Consider the following 18,826-nt stretch of genomic DNA (forward strand, 5'->3'; position numbering starts at 1 on the left):
TCAGTGCCAGTGCCCAGACATGGCTTGGCAGTGAATATTGCAGGCTAATTTAGCTGGTGAAGGTCAGCATTTTAAAAAACACTACCATTGTCGGCTGAATATCTGGAGGATGGTCTTTATCTGCCTACATTTTGCTATGTTCCTATGTTTCTAGATGATATTGTTCTTTTGTTTTGAGTTGTATCTAATGTGGATTCGGTATATTGTTTTATGAATAGGGTTTTTGATGGTTTAGCGAATGTGTTCACTTAATTAAAAAAATTAATCCAGATAAAATGAATGCTCTTTGGATTGGGCACCTCCCTTGTTGTAAACCACAAATGTCATTTAAGCTGGCAGGGAAAGAGATTCCCATTAGGGATGAGATGAAATCATTGGGGTTCTGATAGATTCTGGATTAACAAAATCCATGCAAGTGAATAGTATACTACTACTACTATTTAGCATTTCTATAGCGCTACAAGGCATACGCAGCGCTGCACAAACATAGAAGAAAGACAGTCCATGCTCAAAGAGCTTACAATCTAATAGACAAAAAATAAAGTAAGCAAATCAAATCAATTAATGTGAACGGGAAGGAAGAGAGGAGGGTAGGTGGAGGCGAGTGGTTACAAGTGGTTACGAGTCAAAAGCAATGTTAAAGAGGTGGGCTTTCAGTCTAGATTTAAAGGTGGCCAAGGATGGGGCAAGATGTAGGGGCTCAGGAAGTTTATTCCAGGCGTAGGGTGCAGCGAGACAGAAGGCGCGAAGTCTGGAGTTGGCAGTAGTGGAGAAGGGAACAGATAAGAAGGATTTATCCATGGAGCGGAGTGCACGGGAAGGGGTGTTGGGAAGGACGAGTGTGGAGAGATACTGGGGAGCAGCAGAGTGAGTACATTTATAGGTTAGTAGAAGAAGTTTGAACAGGATGCGAAAACGGATAGGGAGCCAGTGAAGGGTCTTGAGGAGAGGGGTAGTATGAGTAAAGCGACCCTGGCGGAAGACGAGACGGGCAGCAGAGTTTTGAACCGACTGGAGAGGGGAGAGGTGACTAAGTGGGAGGCCAGCAAGAAGCAGATTGCAGTAGTCTAAACGAGAGGTGACAAGGGTGTGGATGAGGGTTTTGGTAGAGTGCTCGGAAAGAAAGGGGCGGATTTTACGGATGTTGTAAAGAAAGAAACGACAGGTCTTGGCGATCTGCTGGATACGAGCAGAGAAGGAGAGAGAAGAGTCAAAGAATAGTATGGTCCATAAATCATTTTTTAACTGAAAATGTTGCGACTGATTAAGCATTTTTTGGATTCTTCCCTTTTCCAGGTGGTTGTTCAGTCAATAGTGTTATCCATTATAAATTATTGTAACACTAGTAAAAGAGGCCCATTTCTGACACAAATGAAACGGGCGCTAGTAAGGTTTTCCTCGGAGTGTGTATGTTTGAGAGAGTGTATGTGAGAGAGAGAGTGAATGTGCGAGTGTGTGTGTGAGAGAGAGAGAGAGTGAGTCTGGGTGTGAGTGTGTCTGTGTGAGAGAGAGTGTGTGTGTGTTTGTGAGAATGAGAGTGTGTGCAAGTGTGTATGTGAGACAGTGTGAGATAGAGAGTGTGTTTCACACAGATACAGTGTGTGCAAGAGAGAGAGTGTGTGTGAGACACAGACTGTCTGTGAGACTGAGTGTATGAAACCAAGAGAGTGTGTGAGTGACTGTCCAGCTTATTTTCGAAAGAGAAAAACGCCTATAGTGCGACCTAAATCGGGAGATAGACGTTTGTCTCGCAAAGGCGCCCAAATCGGTATAATCGAAAGCCGATTTTGGGAGTTTCCAACTGCACTCCATCGCGGAAACGAATAAAGTTGACGGGGGCGTGTCGGAGGCGTGTCGGAGGCGTGGTTATCAGCCGAGGAGAGATGGGCGTCTTTAGCTGATAATCGAAAAAAAGGCATTTTTACCACGATTTTGGATCACTTTTTTTTTACCCTTTTTTTCACGAACAAGTCCCAAAAAAGTGCTCCAACTGCCCAGATGACCATTGGAGGGAATCAGGGATGACCTCCCCGGACTCCCCCAGTGGTCACTAACCCCCTCCCACCAAAAAAACCCCACTTTAAAAACTTTTTTTCCAGCCTGTATGCCAGCCTCAAATGCCGTACCCACCTCCATGACAGCAGAATGTGTTTGATCCTGTCACAGCCTTTCCCTGGGTCAGATGTGGCTCTCGGGTGCACTACAGGGTCACATCAGCATTGCATTGTGGTGGGTGTAGGGTATTGGGCTCCGTGATTTCATTAACTTGTGTTACAGTCTCACGATGTTGGTAGTTGGTAGGCTCTTCTCCCATGGTGCTTTTCCCCCTGCCTACTGGGTCAGAGTGTGCGGTAGTGGCCATTTTTGTAAGCCAGTTTTACTTCCCTTTCCTGTGTTAGCCACGTTAGAGAACTTAGTTCTTCCCTTGAATGTGGCTGAAAGAGGACATTGTACAGCATTCTGCCAGCTCTGACCTACTGCTCATCTCAGTACCAGGGAGACTCGTTGCCAGTGGGGCACAACCTCTGATCTGCAGTTATCTGTGAGTAAACGCGGTTATTCCAATAAAGGACGTTTTCGGAGAGATTAGTCTTCAGGTGTCAACTGGTGTGCCAATGTTATATAGCAGCAACCAGTCCTAGAGGCCTGCGTGTATGCAGGTCCCTGGAGCACTTTTAGTGGATACCGCAGTGCACTTCAGCCAGGTGGCCCCAGGCCCATCCCCCCCCCCCCCACCTGTAACACTTGTGCTGGTAAATGAGAGGCCTCCAAAACCCACTGTACCCACATGTAGGTGCCCCCTTCACCCCTTAGAGCTATGGTAGTGTTGTACATTTGTGGGGAGGGGGGTTGGGAGCTCAGCACCCGTGGTAAGGGAGCTATGCATGTGGGAGCTTTTTCTGAAGTCCACCACACTGACCTAGGGTGCCCAGTTGGTGTCCTGGCATATCAGGGGGGCCAGTGTACTACCAATCCTGGCCCCTCCCACGACCAAATGGCTCGGATTAGGACGTTTTTGAGCTGGGCGTTTTTAGTTTCCATTATCGTAAAAAAAAACAAACGCCCAGCTCAAAAACGTCCATTTTTTGAAAATACGGTTCGGCCCGCCCCTTCACGGACCCGTTCTTGGAGATAAACGCCCATGGAGATAGGCGTTTCCGTTCGATTATGCCCCTCCACGCTATTCTGTAAGTGGGCACCTAACTGCAAAGAGAGCATGCATGTGGGTGGGGCATGGGCAGATCACACACTTATGTACCAAACTTAAAGAACACTTAGGTGCCAAACTTATAGTCAGATGCCTAGGTACCAACATTTAGGCACTAATATTTAACACCTGCCTTTTACATGGTGTAAGTGTGGGTTCCTAAACGTTGGCACCCAAATGCCAATTTAGGCTCTATTCTACAACAGAATCTGGGGGCCCAGACAGTATTATAAAATACTACCTTAGTGCACAGATTTTGGACACCTAAATTTTAGCACCCTTTGTAGAATTGCATCCATACCCCCGGATTCTGTATAGCTCACCCAGCATTCTGTGCTGAAATCCAGGTGTTTTCTATAACAATGTGTGTAACTTAATTGACTTAACAAGTCAATCAGCGTTGTTAACAGCACTTAACAAGCAATTATGTGCACTAATCGGCAAAAAATTAGAATTTACACGCACAAATCGCTAAGCGTATTTTGTAACACAGAACACCTAAAGTCTAATGCATGCAGGCAAAAAAGGGCATGGTTATAGGCAGAGAAATGTGCATTTTTGGGCATTCCAAAATTTTCATGCACTGTTATAGAATATGGCCCTCTGTGCCTATATCTGCACACTGGGATTTATGCCACGTTTTCACTAGTGTAAATGGAGCCGCGTAGTTTTAGGCACTGGATAGCAATTAAGTGTATTCTATATACCACACCTAAATCTAGGTACTGCTTATAGAATACACTTAGGCAGAAATACATTCCACGTGGATTTTTCAGCCACCATATATAGAATCTGGCCTATAGTGACTGAAAATCCATGGATAAGCAAGTGATACTTTCATTGACCACTGGGGAACATTTAACTTGTCTTGAATATCAGCCCTACTGTTTTTGTTGCTCTTGTGGAACAAAAATGTGCTAGAATCTCAATCTACAAAGGGTTACCCTTTCCACCGTGCCTCAAACTTCTCTAGGTCTTACCACATATAAATTATCTTTTACTTTGGTCTTCCCATATGACCAATCCAAGACACATCACCACCCACTTCCTTTGCATCATACTCACTCTCTCATCATAAGACATACTACCAACAACGTAAATACTTCATTATACCGTGATGTATGTCAGCATACTATACAGGTCATATCATAATCCATAAACCAAAAATGAAAATGAAATTTAGAAAACCAGAGAAATAACAACACTGTTTCTAGCTTTTCCATATCATATTTAAAAGAATCCAGAAGCTTTTCTCATACTAGATTTCAATTTCCCTTTTAAGAAATTTTAGGAAAGGCAGCCATCTTCTCTGGAAGGAGTCTGTCACACCCTTCAGAAGGCTCATAATACTTACATAGTTCTCATTTCCAGAACACTCCCAATCCACTCTATATGTGGAGGATATTGGAGGCATCCAGTTCCATGTAAAGGCACATTTGGCTGCCAACTATATCTGTAGGATCAAATCTGTATCAACCCCTCACCCCATTCTTCCTTCTTTATCCACAAGCCCAAGAAAAAATATTTTAGGGCATGATTCCAAATCAGTATGATATATTTTCGTAATTCCTGGACACACGTATTCCCAAAAATGTTTACTTACCTTACAAATGTTAACTACAAACTGATTTCTGTGTTGTATGTATGTATTTGAAGAATATGACAATAAAAAGTGTGTTACAAAATAATGATAGTGTACTGATGTATCTCAATGAAGAAAGTCAACAGAGAGTTCATGAAGAGGTTCTTTCTTCCTAAGGGTCTCTTTTATTTTGTTTCAAAGAGAAGGAAACCAGCAAAGGTACAATAACGCTGGTGATCTCCATGGAGTGCACCAGTTCCCATGCGTAGCCAAACTTCATCATCTTTTGAGAGTCTCAGGACAGCACTGTTTCCCGCGGTATCTTGTTTCCCTTTCATTTCATAGCTGCAATTGAAAAGCATGCAGAAACTTAACTTTTCTTTAATGGCGAGGGGTTTCTATTTGCAAAAACGCATTATAAAGGGTTTGCCTCATGTTTACATTGCAATGGTTAACCAGTGGTAAGCATGCTATTGTAAGCAGCACTGCAGAGGCATTGCCAGAAATCCATTGGATAGAGGGCCAGGCCCCCAAGCCCCTCCTCCCCATAGCTACTCCCCTGCAGCGCTATAACAGACATATTACTCCATAAATCTCCTTTTCTGAAGCTTATGTCCATCACAGAATTACCAGTTTCAAAAACTAATATATCATAGATTTTGTCAGAAAATTTATAACAAGGAAAATGACAACAAGGCACACGAAATAGTACAGTGGCGTTTTACCATTACCTTTTTTTGAGTGGTTTACATCAGTGTTTTTCAAGCTGATCCTAGAGTAGTCCCTAGCTAGTCTAGGGGGTCTTTTACTAAAGCTTAGCTCGAGTTATCTGCAGCAGGGCCCATAGGAATAAAATGGACCCTACTGCAGATAACTCAAGCTAAGCTTTAGTAAAAGACCACCCTATTTTTTAGGATGTCAAGAATGAATATATATGAGATAGATTTGTATAGTCATTTTGGATTTTCTGAAAATCAGATTAACTAGGGATACTCTAGAGCAGTGATGGCAAACCTTTCAGAGATGGAGTGCCCAAACAGCAACCCAAAATCTAATTATTTATCGCAAAGTGCCAACAGGGCAATTTAACAGGTGGTGCATTCCCCCCTCCCCCTCGTCCCCCTCCCCCTCCTGTCCTGACCCCCCTCCCTCGTCCCCCCTCCACCTGCCTCCGAATTCCAGGCCTCCCTCCCAGTTCCAGGGTCCCCCCCTCCCTCCCTTCGAGTTCCAGGCCCCCTACCTCCAAATTTTAAAAGTCATCTATCTTACCTCGTTGGGGTACACCATTCTGTTGATAAATTTCTCTTATCTGTCCCCTTCTCCTCTATTGCTAATTCCTTTTATCTTGCTGCACCTCACGCCTGGAATAAACTTTCCGAGCCTGTATGTCTAGCCCCCTCATTGGCTGTTTTCAAGTCCAAACTTAAAGCCCACCTCTTTACCACTGCTTTTGACTCCTAACCACTGCTCACTTGCCCTGTCTTTTTTATCCTCACCTCTTTATTCTCTTACCCTTAATTGTTCTGTCTGTATTATAAGCTCTTTGAGCAGGGACTGTCTTTTTGTGTATGGTGTACAGCGCTGCGTATGCCTTGTAGGCTATAGAAATGATAAGTAGTAGTAGTAGTAGCAGGGGCGTATCTGGAATCCGGCGGTAGGGGGGGCCAGAGCCAGAGAGGGGGGGCACATTTTTGCCTCCCCCCCCCCCCGCCGCCGCCGCCGCCGCCTCTCTCCACCCCCGCCTCTCTCCCCCCCCTCCCCGCCGTCAACCCTCCCCCGCTGCTTACTTTTGCTGGCGGGGTCCGACCCGCAATCTCCATATTTCGGCTTCCTCCGTGGCCATGTGCTTCCAGGAAGTAACGCTGCAGCGCTGATTCGTTGAATCTAGTTCGGCGTCTGACGTCCCACACGTCAGACGCCGAACTAGATTCAACGAATCAGCGCTGCAGCGTTACTTCCTGGAAGCACATGGCCACGGAGGAAGCCGAAATATGGAGATTGCGGGTCGGACCCCGCCAGCAAAAGTAAGCAGCGGGGGAGGGTTGACGGCGGGGAGGGGGGCCAGGACGAAATCTGCGGGGGCCCAGGCCCCTGTGGCCCCACGCAGATACGCCCCTGAGTAGTAGTAGGTTAGGGCGGCAGCAGCAGTAAAAACCATGCAGGCTCGGCTCGGTGCTTAATTCAGTTTTCCCTTCTCTCTCTCTCTCAGCTCTGGTCCCGCCCTTGCAGAAACAGGAAATGAGGGCAGGACCAGAGCTGAGAGAGAGAGAAGGGAAAACTGAACTAAGCACCGAGCCGAGCCTGCATGCTGCCGCCCTAACCCCGACGAGGTAAAGTAGATGATTTTTAAAATTCGGAGGGAGGGGGCCTGGAACTCGAAGGGAGGAGGGAACGAACTTCTGGTGGGTGAGGCGACGGCGTGCCAACAGAGAGGGCTCTGCATGCCCTCTCTGGCACGCGTGCCATAGGTTCGCCATCACTGCTCTAGAGACAGCCTAAAAATACTATACTTGTGATTTTATACTTAATAACATACTAGTAAAAAAAGGCCCGTTTCTGACACAAATGAAACGGGCGCTAGCAAGGTTTTCCTCGGAGTGTGTATGTTTTAGAGAGTGTGTGTGTGAGAGTGAGTGTGTGTGTGTGACAGAGAGAGATTGAGACTGGGTGCGAGTGTGTCTGTGAGAGAGAGTGTGCGTGTGAGAATGACAGTGTGTGCGAGTTAATAACATATCTATGGCATGTGACTGTATAACAGTTAGGCAGATGCAGGCCAAAAATGTTAATTTCAATTACTTTCCTGTATCATTTATAGAAATTCTTGTTTTGTTGTTGTTTTTTTGTTTGTTTTTTTAATTTTTTAAAATGTCTTCCTTTTGGGGGCAATGTTGCAATACTGAGTTACAAGGGTGTATGACAGCTCCTGCACGTCATCATCCAGTAAAGTTATTTAGTTCGTGCTGTTTTTAATCTCACGTTGGAGAAGATACAGGTTTTATTTCCTGGACATCCATAGGTACTGGTATGCACAGTTATATACATTGATAATAAGGACCATCAACTAGCCCCTGAAGCAGCCCTGCTGGGCCTATGTCGGGCATTTTATTTTAGATACTATCAATAAAATCTATTTTTGATTTTCTACCAATCTGCTGTGTTGAACAGCAATACACATCAGGGGCAATTCTATAAAGGGTGCCAAAAATTAGGTGCCCAAAATTTTGGTGCTCAGATAGTATTCTATAATGGCATCTGGGCGCCCAGATTCTGTTATAGAATAGAATCTAATTTGGTATTTGGGCACCAAACCTTAGATGCCAAACTTTAGGCACCAACATTTATATCATGTAAAAGGCAAGTGTAAATGTTGGCACCTAGGCATGCAAACAACAGTATTCTATAAGTTTGGCACCTAAGTGTGTTACTCGCCCATGCCCCTCCCATATCCATGCTCCTCTTTGCAGTTGCATGCTAAGCACTTAGGTGCTAATCTATAGAACAGTGCCTAAGTACAATTAGGTGCCTAAATGCTTTTACACCATTTGGGCACCTAACTTCTATTTGAGCACCTAATCTTAGGTACCTAACATGGCACTCTATATAGAATTATGGGTATCATACTTAGTTTGTTATGCTATGACATCATAATGCCTTACAATCATTGAACTTACCTATACATGCTTATGATTGTGTTCCCATTGTGCATTAAGTATACGTAGACATCATCTACATCTTCATGCTTTAGCATGCTGAAAGTGAAGAAATACACCCCTGGAAAGATACAATGTACATCCGAAAGTTACTGCCTGTTCTCTGCATCCATAAAGTAACTTAATGTAGGTCTCATTTTAAAAATAACATTTCATGTTTTGAATGAACCTATAAGAAGTCGGCAATGTGAGAATACTTTCTGAAAGCGCATGACACTAATGAGTTGAAAAGTTCTCTTTCTTCCATTCACAGACTCAGATATGTCTGCGTAGAGGACAGCAGGAAGGGATGTGGTAAAGTATGTCTCAACGGTACTGGGTAATGGGTAATGGATTTGATATACCGCCTTTCTGTGGTGGGTGAGTGAAGAGAAGTTTATAGTATCTAATGGTGCATTTTAATTGAGTATATTTGTAAATGGTGTATCAGTAGAGAGTATAGATTATATCTATTGGGATGACTGGCAGCTGTGTGGGGTGTGTGTAAGATGCTGTGGAGTGTTGAGAAGTTGAGTGGTGTGAGATGAGATGGGATATTGATCGAGAGGAGTGTGGTTGGGGTCTTGTATCACTGTATGTGTATGAGGATGTTGTGTGAGTGTCTAATGGACGAGCCGGATGTGGTGGGAGTCTTGAGATGTTGGGAGGTAGGTGGATATTTTATTTATTTGTTACATTTGTACCCCACATTTTCCCACCTCTTTGTAGATTCAATGTGGCTTACATAGTGCCGGAGCGCAGATGCATATTCCGGTGTATACAAATACAAGGTGAAGTTGTAGTAGGGTAAGGTTCATGTGGTAGAACTACATAGAGGAATCGTTCGACGGGAGAGTTTGGTGATTATCATTACGAGCTTTAGTGTTGTTGTGTCGCAGTGATTAGGCATTTACATTGGATCTGTGGGGTATGCCTTTCTAAACAGGTGGGTCTTGAGAGACTTTCTGAAGTGTAGGTGGTCGTATATGGTTTTCAGGTCTTTTGGTAGTGCGTTCCATAATTGTGTGCTGATGTAAGAAAAGCTGGATGCGTACATAGATTTGTATTTAAGACCTTTGCAGCTTGGGTAGTGTAGATTTAGGTGAGTTCGTGTAGATGCGGATAAGTTTCTGGCTGGTAGGTCGATTATGTCTGTCATATAATCCGGTGATTCACCGTATATGATTTTGTGGACCATAGTACAGATTTTGAAGGCAATCCGTTCCTTGATTGGGAACCAGTGTAGTTTTTTGTGAAGGGGTTTTGCGCTTTCGAATTGCGTTTTTCTGAAGATGAGTCTTGCAGCCGTGTTTTCTGTGGTTTGAAGTTTCTTTAGAATTTGCTTTTTGCATCCTGCGTAGATTCCATTGCAGTAGTCGATATGGCTCAGTACCATCGATTGAATCAGGTTGCGGAATATTTCCCTCGGGAAGTATTGTTTCACACGTTTGAGTTTCCACATTGATTAGAACATTTTCTTTGTTGTGGATTTTACTTGGCTTTCTAGTGTAAGGTTTCGGTCTAGTGTGACGCCGAGGATTTTCAGGCTGTCCGAGACAGGGAAGCTGTGGTCTGGGGTGTTGATAGTTGCAGGAATGTCCGTGGTATATTGGGATGACAGGATAAGGCAGTGAGTTTTTTCTTTATTGAGTTTTAGTTGGAATGCATTTGCCCAAGAGTCCATGGTATTCAAGCCAGTTTTGATTTCATTAGCTATTTCCATCAGTGTGGATCCTTAAGGGATACATATGGTGACATCATCTGCATAGATGAAAGGGTTAAGACCTTGGTTGGATAAGGTCTTGGCTAGTGGGGTCATCATTAGGTTGAAGAGGATCGGGGATAGTGGTGAACCTTGTGGTACTCCGTAATCTGCTTTCCAGGGTGATGATATGTTTGTTTTTGACTTTACTTGATAGGTTCTTGTGGTTAGGAAACCCTTGATCCAGTTAAGTATATTGCCAACAATCCCGAATTTGTCAAGTAATCTTAATAGTATGTTATGGTTTACCATGTCGAATGCACTAGATATGTCGAATTGGAGGAGAAGAATTTTGTTTCCTGTTGCTATTTCCTGCTTGAATTTGGCTAGTAGGGTGAGTAATACTGTTTCTGTGCTGTGTAACGGGCGAAAGCCAGACTGTGATTCATGTAATATTGAGAATTTGTTTATGTAGTCTGTTAGTTGTTTGGCTACCATATTTTCCATCAGTTGGCTGACAGTGGGATGGATGCTACTGGTCAGTAGTTATTGATTTCAGTTGCTTTTTTCGTGGTGTCCTTCGGTATTATGGTAAGTAGAATATTACTTTTTTCCTTTGGGAAGAGACCTTACTGTAGCATGTAGTCTAGGTGAGATGTAAGATCTACTAAGAAGCAATCAGGTGCTGATTTCAGTAAGTAGTTGGGACATGTATCTAATTTGCAGTGTGGGTTGGCGAACCTCCTGAGCGCTCGTGTTACAGTATCGATAGTAAGGGAGGTGAAGTTTAACCGGTGCGGTCCGCTGGGTGTTCTCCATTTATTGGGTCCAGTACGTCAAGGAAGTTTTCGATGTCCGTGTTTCCTTGAGGTAACGTGTTGCAAAGGTTTACGATTTTTTCATTAAAAAACTTGGCGAGTTTGTCTGCAGATGGGGTGTCTATGTTCGATGCAGTGACCCGGTTGGTATCTAGGAGTTTGTTCACTAGTTAATGTGGAGGGGCATAATCGTTTCTTTGTGTCTTTGTAATCTGTTCCTATTTTGGTTTTGTAGTATGATCTTTTGGCCTGTCTTATTGCGTATTTATATTTTCTTTGTGATTGTCTCCATATGTTAAGTGTGTTTTCTTCTTTTGTTTTTTTCCATGCTCGTTCGTGTTGCCTGGTTTGTGTTTTTAGCTTTTTCACTTCTTCATTGAACCATGGTATCAAGCTATGCTTTCGTGCCGTTCTTGTTCGTAAAGGTGATATTTCATCTAATATGCATTTACATCTTATATCCCATTTCAAGAGGTAGTCTGTGGATTCAGTTGGTGTTGTCCATCCATTGTGGTATAGCATTTGCCAGAATGTTTTCGTGTCTACATGGCCTCTGGAAGTGTATGTGGTGTGTTTGGTGTATTCCCTTCTTTCGCCAATGTAATGATAGGTTTAGTTTTGTAATGATCAGATCACGGTGTTTCTGTCCATTTAATGTCTGTTATTGTTATGTTCTGGTCTGTTGATAGTTTATGTGATATGAGATCGAGTGTATGCCCTTTGACGTGGGTTACTTGCGGTTGTGGCCATTTGAAATCCCATAATTGAAGGAATTCCTTACATTCTCGTGCATTGGTACTTGCGTTGTTACTTCCTTTCACATTTGCAAACCATCCTGAACATTCTTGTGTTCAGAATGGTAATTAAAAATGTAAATAATATACTGTACAAAGGATGACAGAGATGTGACAGAAAAATGTGGTCTACAATTCAACCAAAATAAAACAAATGTATAACCCAGACTTCCAATCAATTAAGTCAACTTTTTCAGGAGCTACAATCAACCTATTCAAAGAAATTAAAATATTAAGAGTAATATTAAATCACAATTACCAATAGAATGCTATATGAGGCATGTAGTGAAAAAAATACTTTGGATTGTTATTTATTTATGGCATTTATATCCCAGATTATCCAGAGAGTATACTCCGGTTCAATGTGGCTTACATGACAAACATTATTGAGAATACATTATAGAAAGGTAAGACACTAAGATACATCATGTGAACTGCTGTATGATATTTTATATTACATGAAGAAAAATGAATTATTTTCAGTATAATCCGGTTCAATGTGGCTTAAGAGATGGGCGCCCTCGGCCGATAATGGAAAAAAGAAGGGCGGCCCTAACGGGAATTTGGTCCGCTTTTTTTAGACCCCTTTTTTTTTAGGTCCAAGTCCCAAAAAAGTGCCCAAACTGCCCAGATGACCACCGGAGGGAATTGGAGATGACCTCCCCTTACTCCCCCAGAGGTCACTAACCCCCTTCCACCAAAAAAAACTAACTTTAAAAACATTTTTTTGCCAGCCTGAAATGTCATACCCAGCTCCATGACAGCGGTATGCAGGTCCCTGGAGCAGTTTTTAGTGGGTGCAGTGCACTTCAGGCAGGTGGACCCCAAAACCCACTATACCCACATGTAGGTGCCCCCTTCACCCCTTAGGGCTATGGTAATGGTGTAGAGTTGTGGGGAGTAGATTTTGGGGGGGATTTGGGGGGCTCAGCACCCAAGGTAAGGGAGCTATGCACCTGGGAGGTATTTTAATGTTTTTTTTTTTATTTTTAAAAGTGCCCCTTAGGGTGCCCGGTTGGTGTCCTGGCATGTGAGGGGGACCAGTGCACTACGAATCCTGGCCTCTCCCACGACCAAAGGGCTTGGACATGGTCGTTTTTGAGATGGCCGGCTTCGGATTCCATTATCGCTGAAAACCGATGCCGACCATCTCAAATCCACCCAAATCCGATGCATTTGGCCGGCACCAAGTATATTATCGAAAGAAAAGATGGCCACCCACCTTTTTCGATAATATGGTCTGTCCCGCCCCTTCGCGCCCCCGTCCTCGGAGATGGGCGGCCATGGAGATGGGCGTTCCCGTTCCATTATCCCCCTCCATGTGTTCCAGGCATGAATCCTGTGCACTGCTAACCAGGAGTTCCAGCTTATTCTTCTGAGACTTCCATCGCTTCTCCCTCTGGAAGCTGGTTTCCTTCCTCCATGAACTCCGTTGGCACCAGCTGGCTTTCTTCATTGGTGTCTTCCTTGAGAGTATGGGCCTGCCCCACCCTTTCCCAGCCTCCCTTTGGTTCTATGGCATACTGCTTAGTGAACCAAGGAAACTGGGCTTCATCTAAATCCTGGTCTTTCTGAGCACATGGCAGGTTTTTCACCTTCCTAGGGGCTCTGTGCCTGTCCTGGGGAAGAATAAGTCCCAATACCTTGAGGAAAGGCTTAGTATCCTGGGATTTACCCTCTTTATCATTATTGTCTGTAGTAGGAGGCAATGGGGGGACGTTATCAAGTTCTATTAGGGCAATAACCCACATTATTAGCCCCTTAGCATGACATAAAGGACTTTAATGCAGGTTATCTTGTCCTAATGCAGTAATATTTAGGTCACTGTGGGTTACATAGTAATGAAATGTGAAACATACAAATGCATGTAAAGCAGCTCATTACTGTATAAACCATAACACGACTTGTGGTGAACAACAGTTGCACACCCCAAGTTGTGTTATGGGCATAAAATGAAAGAGCCACCTACAAAATGGTTCCCTTAGCAGTAGTCTGGCACTATTAGTGCTAGGGTTCATGTTTCCATATAAGGTAATGTGAGACTACCGCTAGGGGCGTCATTTTAGAGATCACAACAGCAGGGCAGGAGCAATTGTGGATCACTCCTGCTCTGCCAATGCTGTCTCCAAAATGGCGACACTCATAGCAATCTCATGCTACTATTACTAGGAGGTCATGTTTCCATATAAGGTAATGTGAGACTCCCGCTAGGGGTGCCATTTTGGAGATGGCAACTGCAGGGCAGGACCACTGGACCACTACATACAGAGCCGCTAGGCCTCCAGTGCTGGAATGGAGTCCTTTATGGGGTGGGGGGGTGCTCTGCTCGGGAAGGGAGTGCGATCAGGGATGGGAGTTATGATCAGGAAAGTGAAAGTGTGATAGGGAGGAGGAGATGGGCAATATTGTAATCCCTTTAAGCTCCAGCCCGAGAGGATCGGGCTATGGCTTTGATGCCTGATGCTCCCAGACTGCTGGAATAACGCTGCTTGTGAGGTGGCTGACAAACAGAGGGGCCCTTTTACTAAGCTGCGGTAGGCTCTACGCACATGCAGCACACGTCCAAATGAGACTACTGCCAGGCCAGCACACCCCATAGCAGTAATTTCAGATTTAGCGCACGCCCATAACTCTTGGATGAATTATTTATTTCCTCCCATGCGCGCCATTTCCAGCGGTATTCGGCAGTTGGCACGCATCAACTGGTCACCACTCATGTAGCGCATGTGCCCTTACTGCTAGTTCGATGGATGGCATTAAGGGCTCAGGCTGGTTTTAGATGCACACTGGTTTCACTTTTACCGCATACCCTTTACCCGTCACATTTTTTAAAAAAAATCCTTTTTTGCAGACGCAGTAAAAACTGGCCCGGCGCACATCTAATACATGTGCCTACACTGCCACAGGCTACTTTTTACCACAGCTTAGTAAAAGGGCCCCAGAATTATTTACAGTATTTATCTCAGGAACTAGCAACCTGCGTTACTGAGATACCCAGGAAAATTGAGACTAGTTTGATTCATTAAAAAGAGAAAACTGTAAAGAAGTGAGGTACAGTGGCCAAAGTGATTTCAGCTCTCCCTGTTCTCAAAAAGGAGAGGCTTCATTTTGTCAGATTCAGTGGTATACAGGAAAACACACAGCTGTGTTTGGCATAACTGATGAATAAGACAGTTTGCCTTCCAAAATTAGACCTGGATACTCAATGCAGGAAGGGTGCTGTGTATCTCGGCAGGAGCAGTTACTACTACTTAACATTTCTAAAGCGCTACTAGGGTTACGCAGCGCTGTACAATTTTAACATGGAAGGACAGTCCCTGCTCAAGGAGCTTACAATCTAAAAGACAGGTGTACAATCTAAAGACAAGTGTACAATCTAAAAGACAGGTGTAAATCTAGAGACAAGTATACAATCTAAAAGACAAGTGTAGAGTCGATCTGATAGGGCATAATATATTTCTCGAAAGGTTAGGTGCCGAAAGCAGCATTAAAGAGGTGAGTTTTAAGCAGAGATTTGAAGATGGGTAGGGAGGGGGCTTGGCGTAGGGGTTGAGGAAGATTGTTCCAGGCATAGGGTGAGGCAAGGCAGAATGAGCGGAGCCTGGAGTTGGCAGTGGTGGAGTAGGGTACTGAAAGGAGGGATTTGTCCTGTGAGCGGAGGTTACGGGCGGGAACATAGGGGGAGATGAGGGTAAAGAGGTAGTGAGGAGCCGCAGACCGGGTGCATTTGTAGGTAAGAGGAGAAGCTTGAATTGTATGCGGTAACTGATCGGAAGCCAGTGAAGTGACTTGAGGAGAGGGGTGATATGAGTATATCGGTTCTGGCGGAATATAAGACATGCGGCAGCGTTCTGAATGGATTGAAGGGGGGATAGATGGCTAAGTGGGAGGCCGGTGAGGAGTAAGTTGCAGTAGTCAAGGCGAGAGGTAATGAGAGCGTGGACGAGAGTTCGTGTGGTGTGCTCAGAAAGGAAAGGGCGAATTTTGCTGATGTTGAAGAGGAAGAAGCGACAGGTTTTGGCAGTCTGTTGGATATGCGCAGAGAAGGAGAGGGAGGAGTCGAAGATGACTCCGAGGTTGCGGGCAGATGGGACGGGGAGGATGAGGGTGTTATCAACTGAGATAGAGAGTGGAGGAAGAGGAGAAGTGGATTTAGGTGGAAAGACGAGGAGCTCGGTTTTGGACATGTTCAGCTTCAGGTGGCGGTTGGACATCCAGGCAGCAATGTCGGATAAGCAGGCCGATACCTTGGCCTGGGTCTCCGCGGTGATGTCTGGTGTGGAGAGATATAGCTGAGTGTCATCAGCATAAAGATGATACTGAAAACCATGAGATGAGATCAGTGAGCCTAGGGAAGAGGTGTAGATTGAGAAGAGAAGGGGTCCAAGGACAGATCCCTGGGGAACTCCAACAGATAGTGGGCTGGGAGTGGAGGAAGATCCATGAGAGTGAACCCTGAAGGTGCGGTGGGAGAGATAAGAGGAGAACCAGGAGAGGACAGAACTTTGGAACCCAAAAGAGGACAGTGTGGCAAGAAGTAAATCATGATTGACAGTGTCAAACGCCGCGGATAGATCGAGGAGGATGAGGATGGAATAGTGGCCTCTGTATTTGGCGAGGAGCAGGTCATTGCAGACTTTAGAGAGTGCTGTTTCTGTCGAGTGTAGAGGAAAGAGCACTCTCTTGGTTGATTTCATTCACTTCCATTGATTTGAAAGAGGCCTTGCAGTTTTAGCCAGTGGCTAAAGAAATTTCCTATGTCTACATTAGTCTAGAGAAGCAGCATTTTGGTGCATAAGTGCCTGCCAGGAATTTATTTTATTTATTAGGATTTATTTACCGCCTTTTTGAAGGAATTCACTCAAGGCGGTGTTTACAGTAAGAATACATCAAACACGAGCAACTGGAAAGAAGTGAGGTAAAGTGACCAAAGTGATTTGATTGAATAACTCTGAAATTTCTGGGCTGGAAGCACCTGATATTTTCTATGAAAACTAATCTTACCACACAGCCTGAATAATTATGTGCAACACTTGCTCAGTACTGGGAGAATCGAATCAAATACTGATTCTCAAAAATGTATGCAGACAGTCGGCAGGCTGTGGACTTCATGCCATCATGAATATATTGTACCTTTAGCAATTAACATCCTGATTTTCAAGGACAGCATTGGCATGGACAGGGCCACCAAGGGGGGGGGGGGGGGGTGGACAGGCGGGCAAAATTCCCCAGGACTGGGCCTCCAAGGGGGGCCCAGCACCGGGCTTTCTCTCTCTCTCTCCTGCTTCCGACGGGACCCGAGTGATCATATCCTGACAGGAGCAGGAAAGAGAAAGCTCCTTGGAGGCTGGGGAGGACCTGGAGGAGCAACTCCAGTGCTGCTCTTCTGCCCAGCTGAATGGCTGCTTTTCCTCTCAGGTGCGTATGCTCAGTTTTGAAACTGAGCATGCCCTGAGAGGAAAAGAAGCCGCAGGGGCAGGTAATCAGCAGAAGAGCTGCGCTGGAGGAAGATGTCCTCTGCTGACGGGGCCTGGGGAATCCCCTTCAGCCAACAAGGTATTTCAATTGCAGCAGTGATCCAGTGGGGGCAGCAGCAGTGATCCGGGGGGGGGGGGGGGGGGGGGGGAACGGCGGCTCTGTCCCGGGCCCACTGCAGTCTCTCGGCGGCCCTGGGTATGGATCTTGTAATTCAGAATCAACTGTCTTTGTGCAGACTAAAAAGCATATTTTTGAAGTTTCCACCTTATTCAAAATGTATCCTTTTATGATCTTACCTGTCACTGGGGCACCAAATCTTCCAGTCATGACATCAAAGAAACCACCAACGTTAGTCTCCACACTGCTGAAGATTACTCCACTGTTCTGATTACTAAAGTGAGTGGCCATGGATGCCATAAATGCCACCTAGAACAAGAGAGATGATATACAAAACAGCAATTATCATACAGGGAAAGAAGAAGTGATATAGAAAATATAGAGCAGCAGGTTTTTTGTTACAATTTCATTCATTTTTATGATCATTCTTCATAGTACAAATTGGAGAGTGACTACTAAAAACATGTGTTGTATTCTGCCTTTGAAAAGTTCTTCAATAATGCTATATGTAGGATTAATATAGGTGGTAATGGTACTTATTGTTGCATCTTCTTGGAAAAGCCAATAGGATACTATGGAGCTTATTTTTGAAGCATATGGACATCTCAAAATGCGCAAATGGATGTCCATATGCTTGAATGTCCAAATCCCGATTTTGCAAAGGCAGTAAACTTATGCAAATGCTTATATTGCTTCTTATTTTCTTCATTTGGGTCCTTTTTCCATTCTTTGAAGGACAATCTTTTGGCTGCCTCATTTACTTTACCTTTCAACCATGCTGGCTGACGTTTTCTTTCCACCTTTTAAAATACATGGAATGCATCTGGACTGGGCTTCCAAGAATACCATCCACGCCTGATTTAGCGTCCTAACCTTTGCAGCCGATCCTTTTAGTTTATTTTTAAAATGAGGAAAATGGTTAAAAAGAAACTAAGAGGATGGGGGGGGGGGGGGGGGGGGGAATTGTTTTTTTTTTTTTTAAAGAATCTATCCTTTAAGTTGCTCTCTAGAAACATCAACTGTACATTGGAGATGTTATTATCTTTCCTTGAATAATGCAGTTTGTGAGGTTTAATGAAAGATGCATTATTCATTTTGCATACATCATATTTTATTACTATTTAAAATACATTCTGGTAAAATAATTCTGTGTTCAGAATGAATAATGCAGTCTAGTAAATAAGGTGTTAGATTTGTGCCCGAGACAATGGAGAGTGAAGCAACATGCCCAAGGCCACAAGGAACATTAGTAGGAGAAGAACGATCATTTTTGATTCCCTGGTTCTCAGCCTACTGCTGTAACCATAATGCTACTCCACTAATGGAGGAATGGCATTCATTCACACCTTATACTAGGCTTGTATTCTGCACATTTTCTACATGCAAGTAAATCCACATTATAGCTTGCTCAATAAAGACTCATATTTTATTATTAGAT

General features: G+C 44.2%; 1 protein-coding gene across 2 annotated transcripts in view; it reads right to left on the reverse strand.

The window, feature by feature from the left end:
- Nucleotides 1–4,293: 4,293 nt before the first annotated feature.
- C1QTNF3 (C1q and TNF related 3) overlaps nt 4,294–18,826 on the reverse strand; it is a 58,723-nt gene continuing 44,190 nt past the window's right edge. For both annotated transcript variants that reach the window (XM_030192126.1, XM_030192127.1), the window contains exons 4-6: nt 17,568–17,697; nt 8,462–8,561; nt 4,294–5,135 (exon numbers count right to left, since the gene is read on the reverse strand). In XM_030192126.1, coding sequence (XP_030047986.1) covers nt 4,976–5,135; nt 8,462–8,561; nt 17,568–17,697 — 390 coding nt within the window. In that variant the 3' untranslated portion in view covers nt 4,294–4,975. The remainder of the gene's footprint in view (nt 5,136–8,461; nt 8,562–17,567; nt 17,698–18,826) is intronic.

The sequence above is a fragment of the Microcaecilia unicolor genome, chromosome 2 (genome assembly GCF_901765095.1).
Source record: "Microcaecilia unicolor chromosome 2, aMicUni1.1, whole genome shotgun sequence".
NCBI lineage: Eukaryota > Metazoa > Chordata > Amphibia > Gymnophiona > Siphonopidae > Microcaecilia > Microcaecilia unicolor.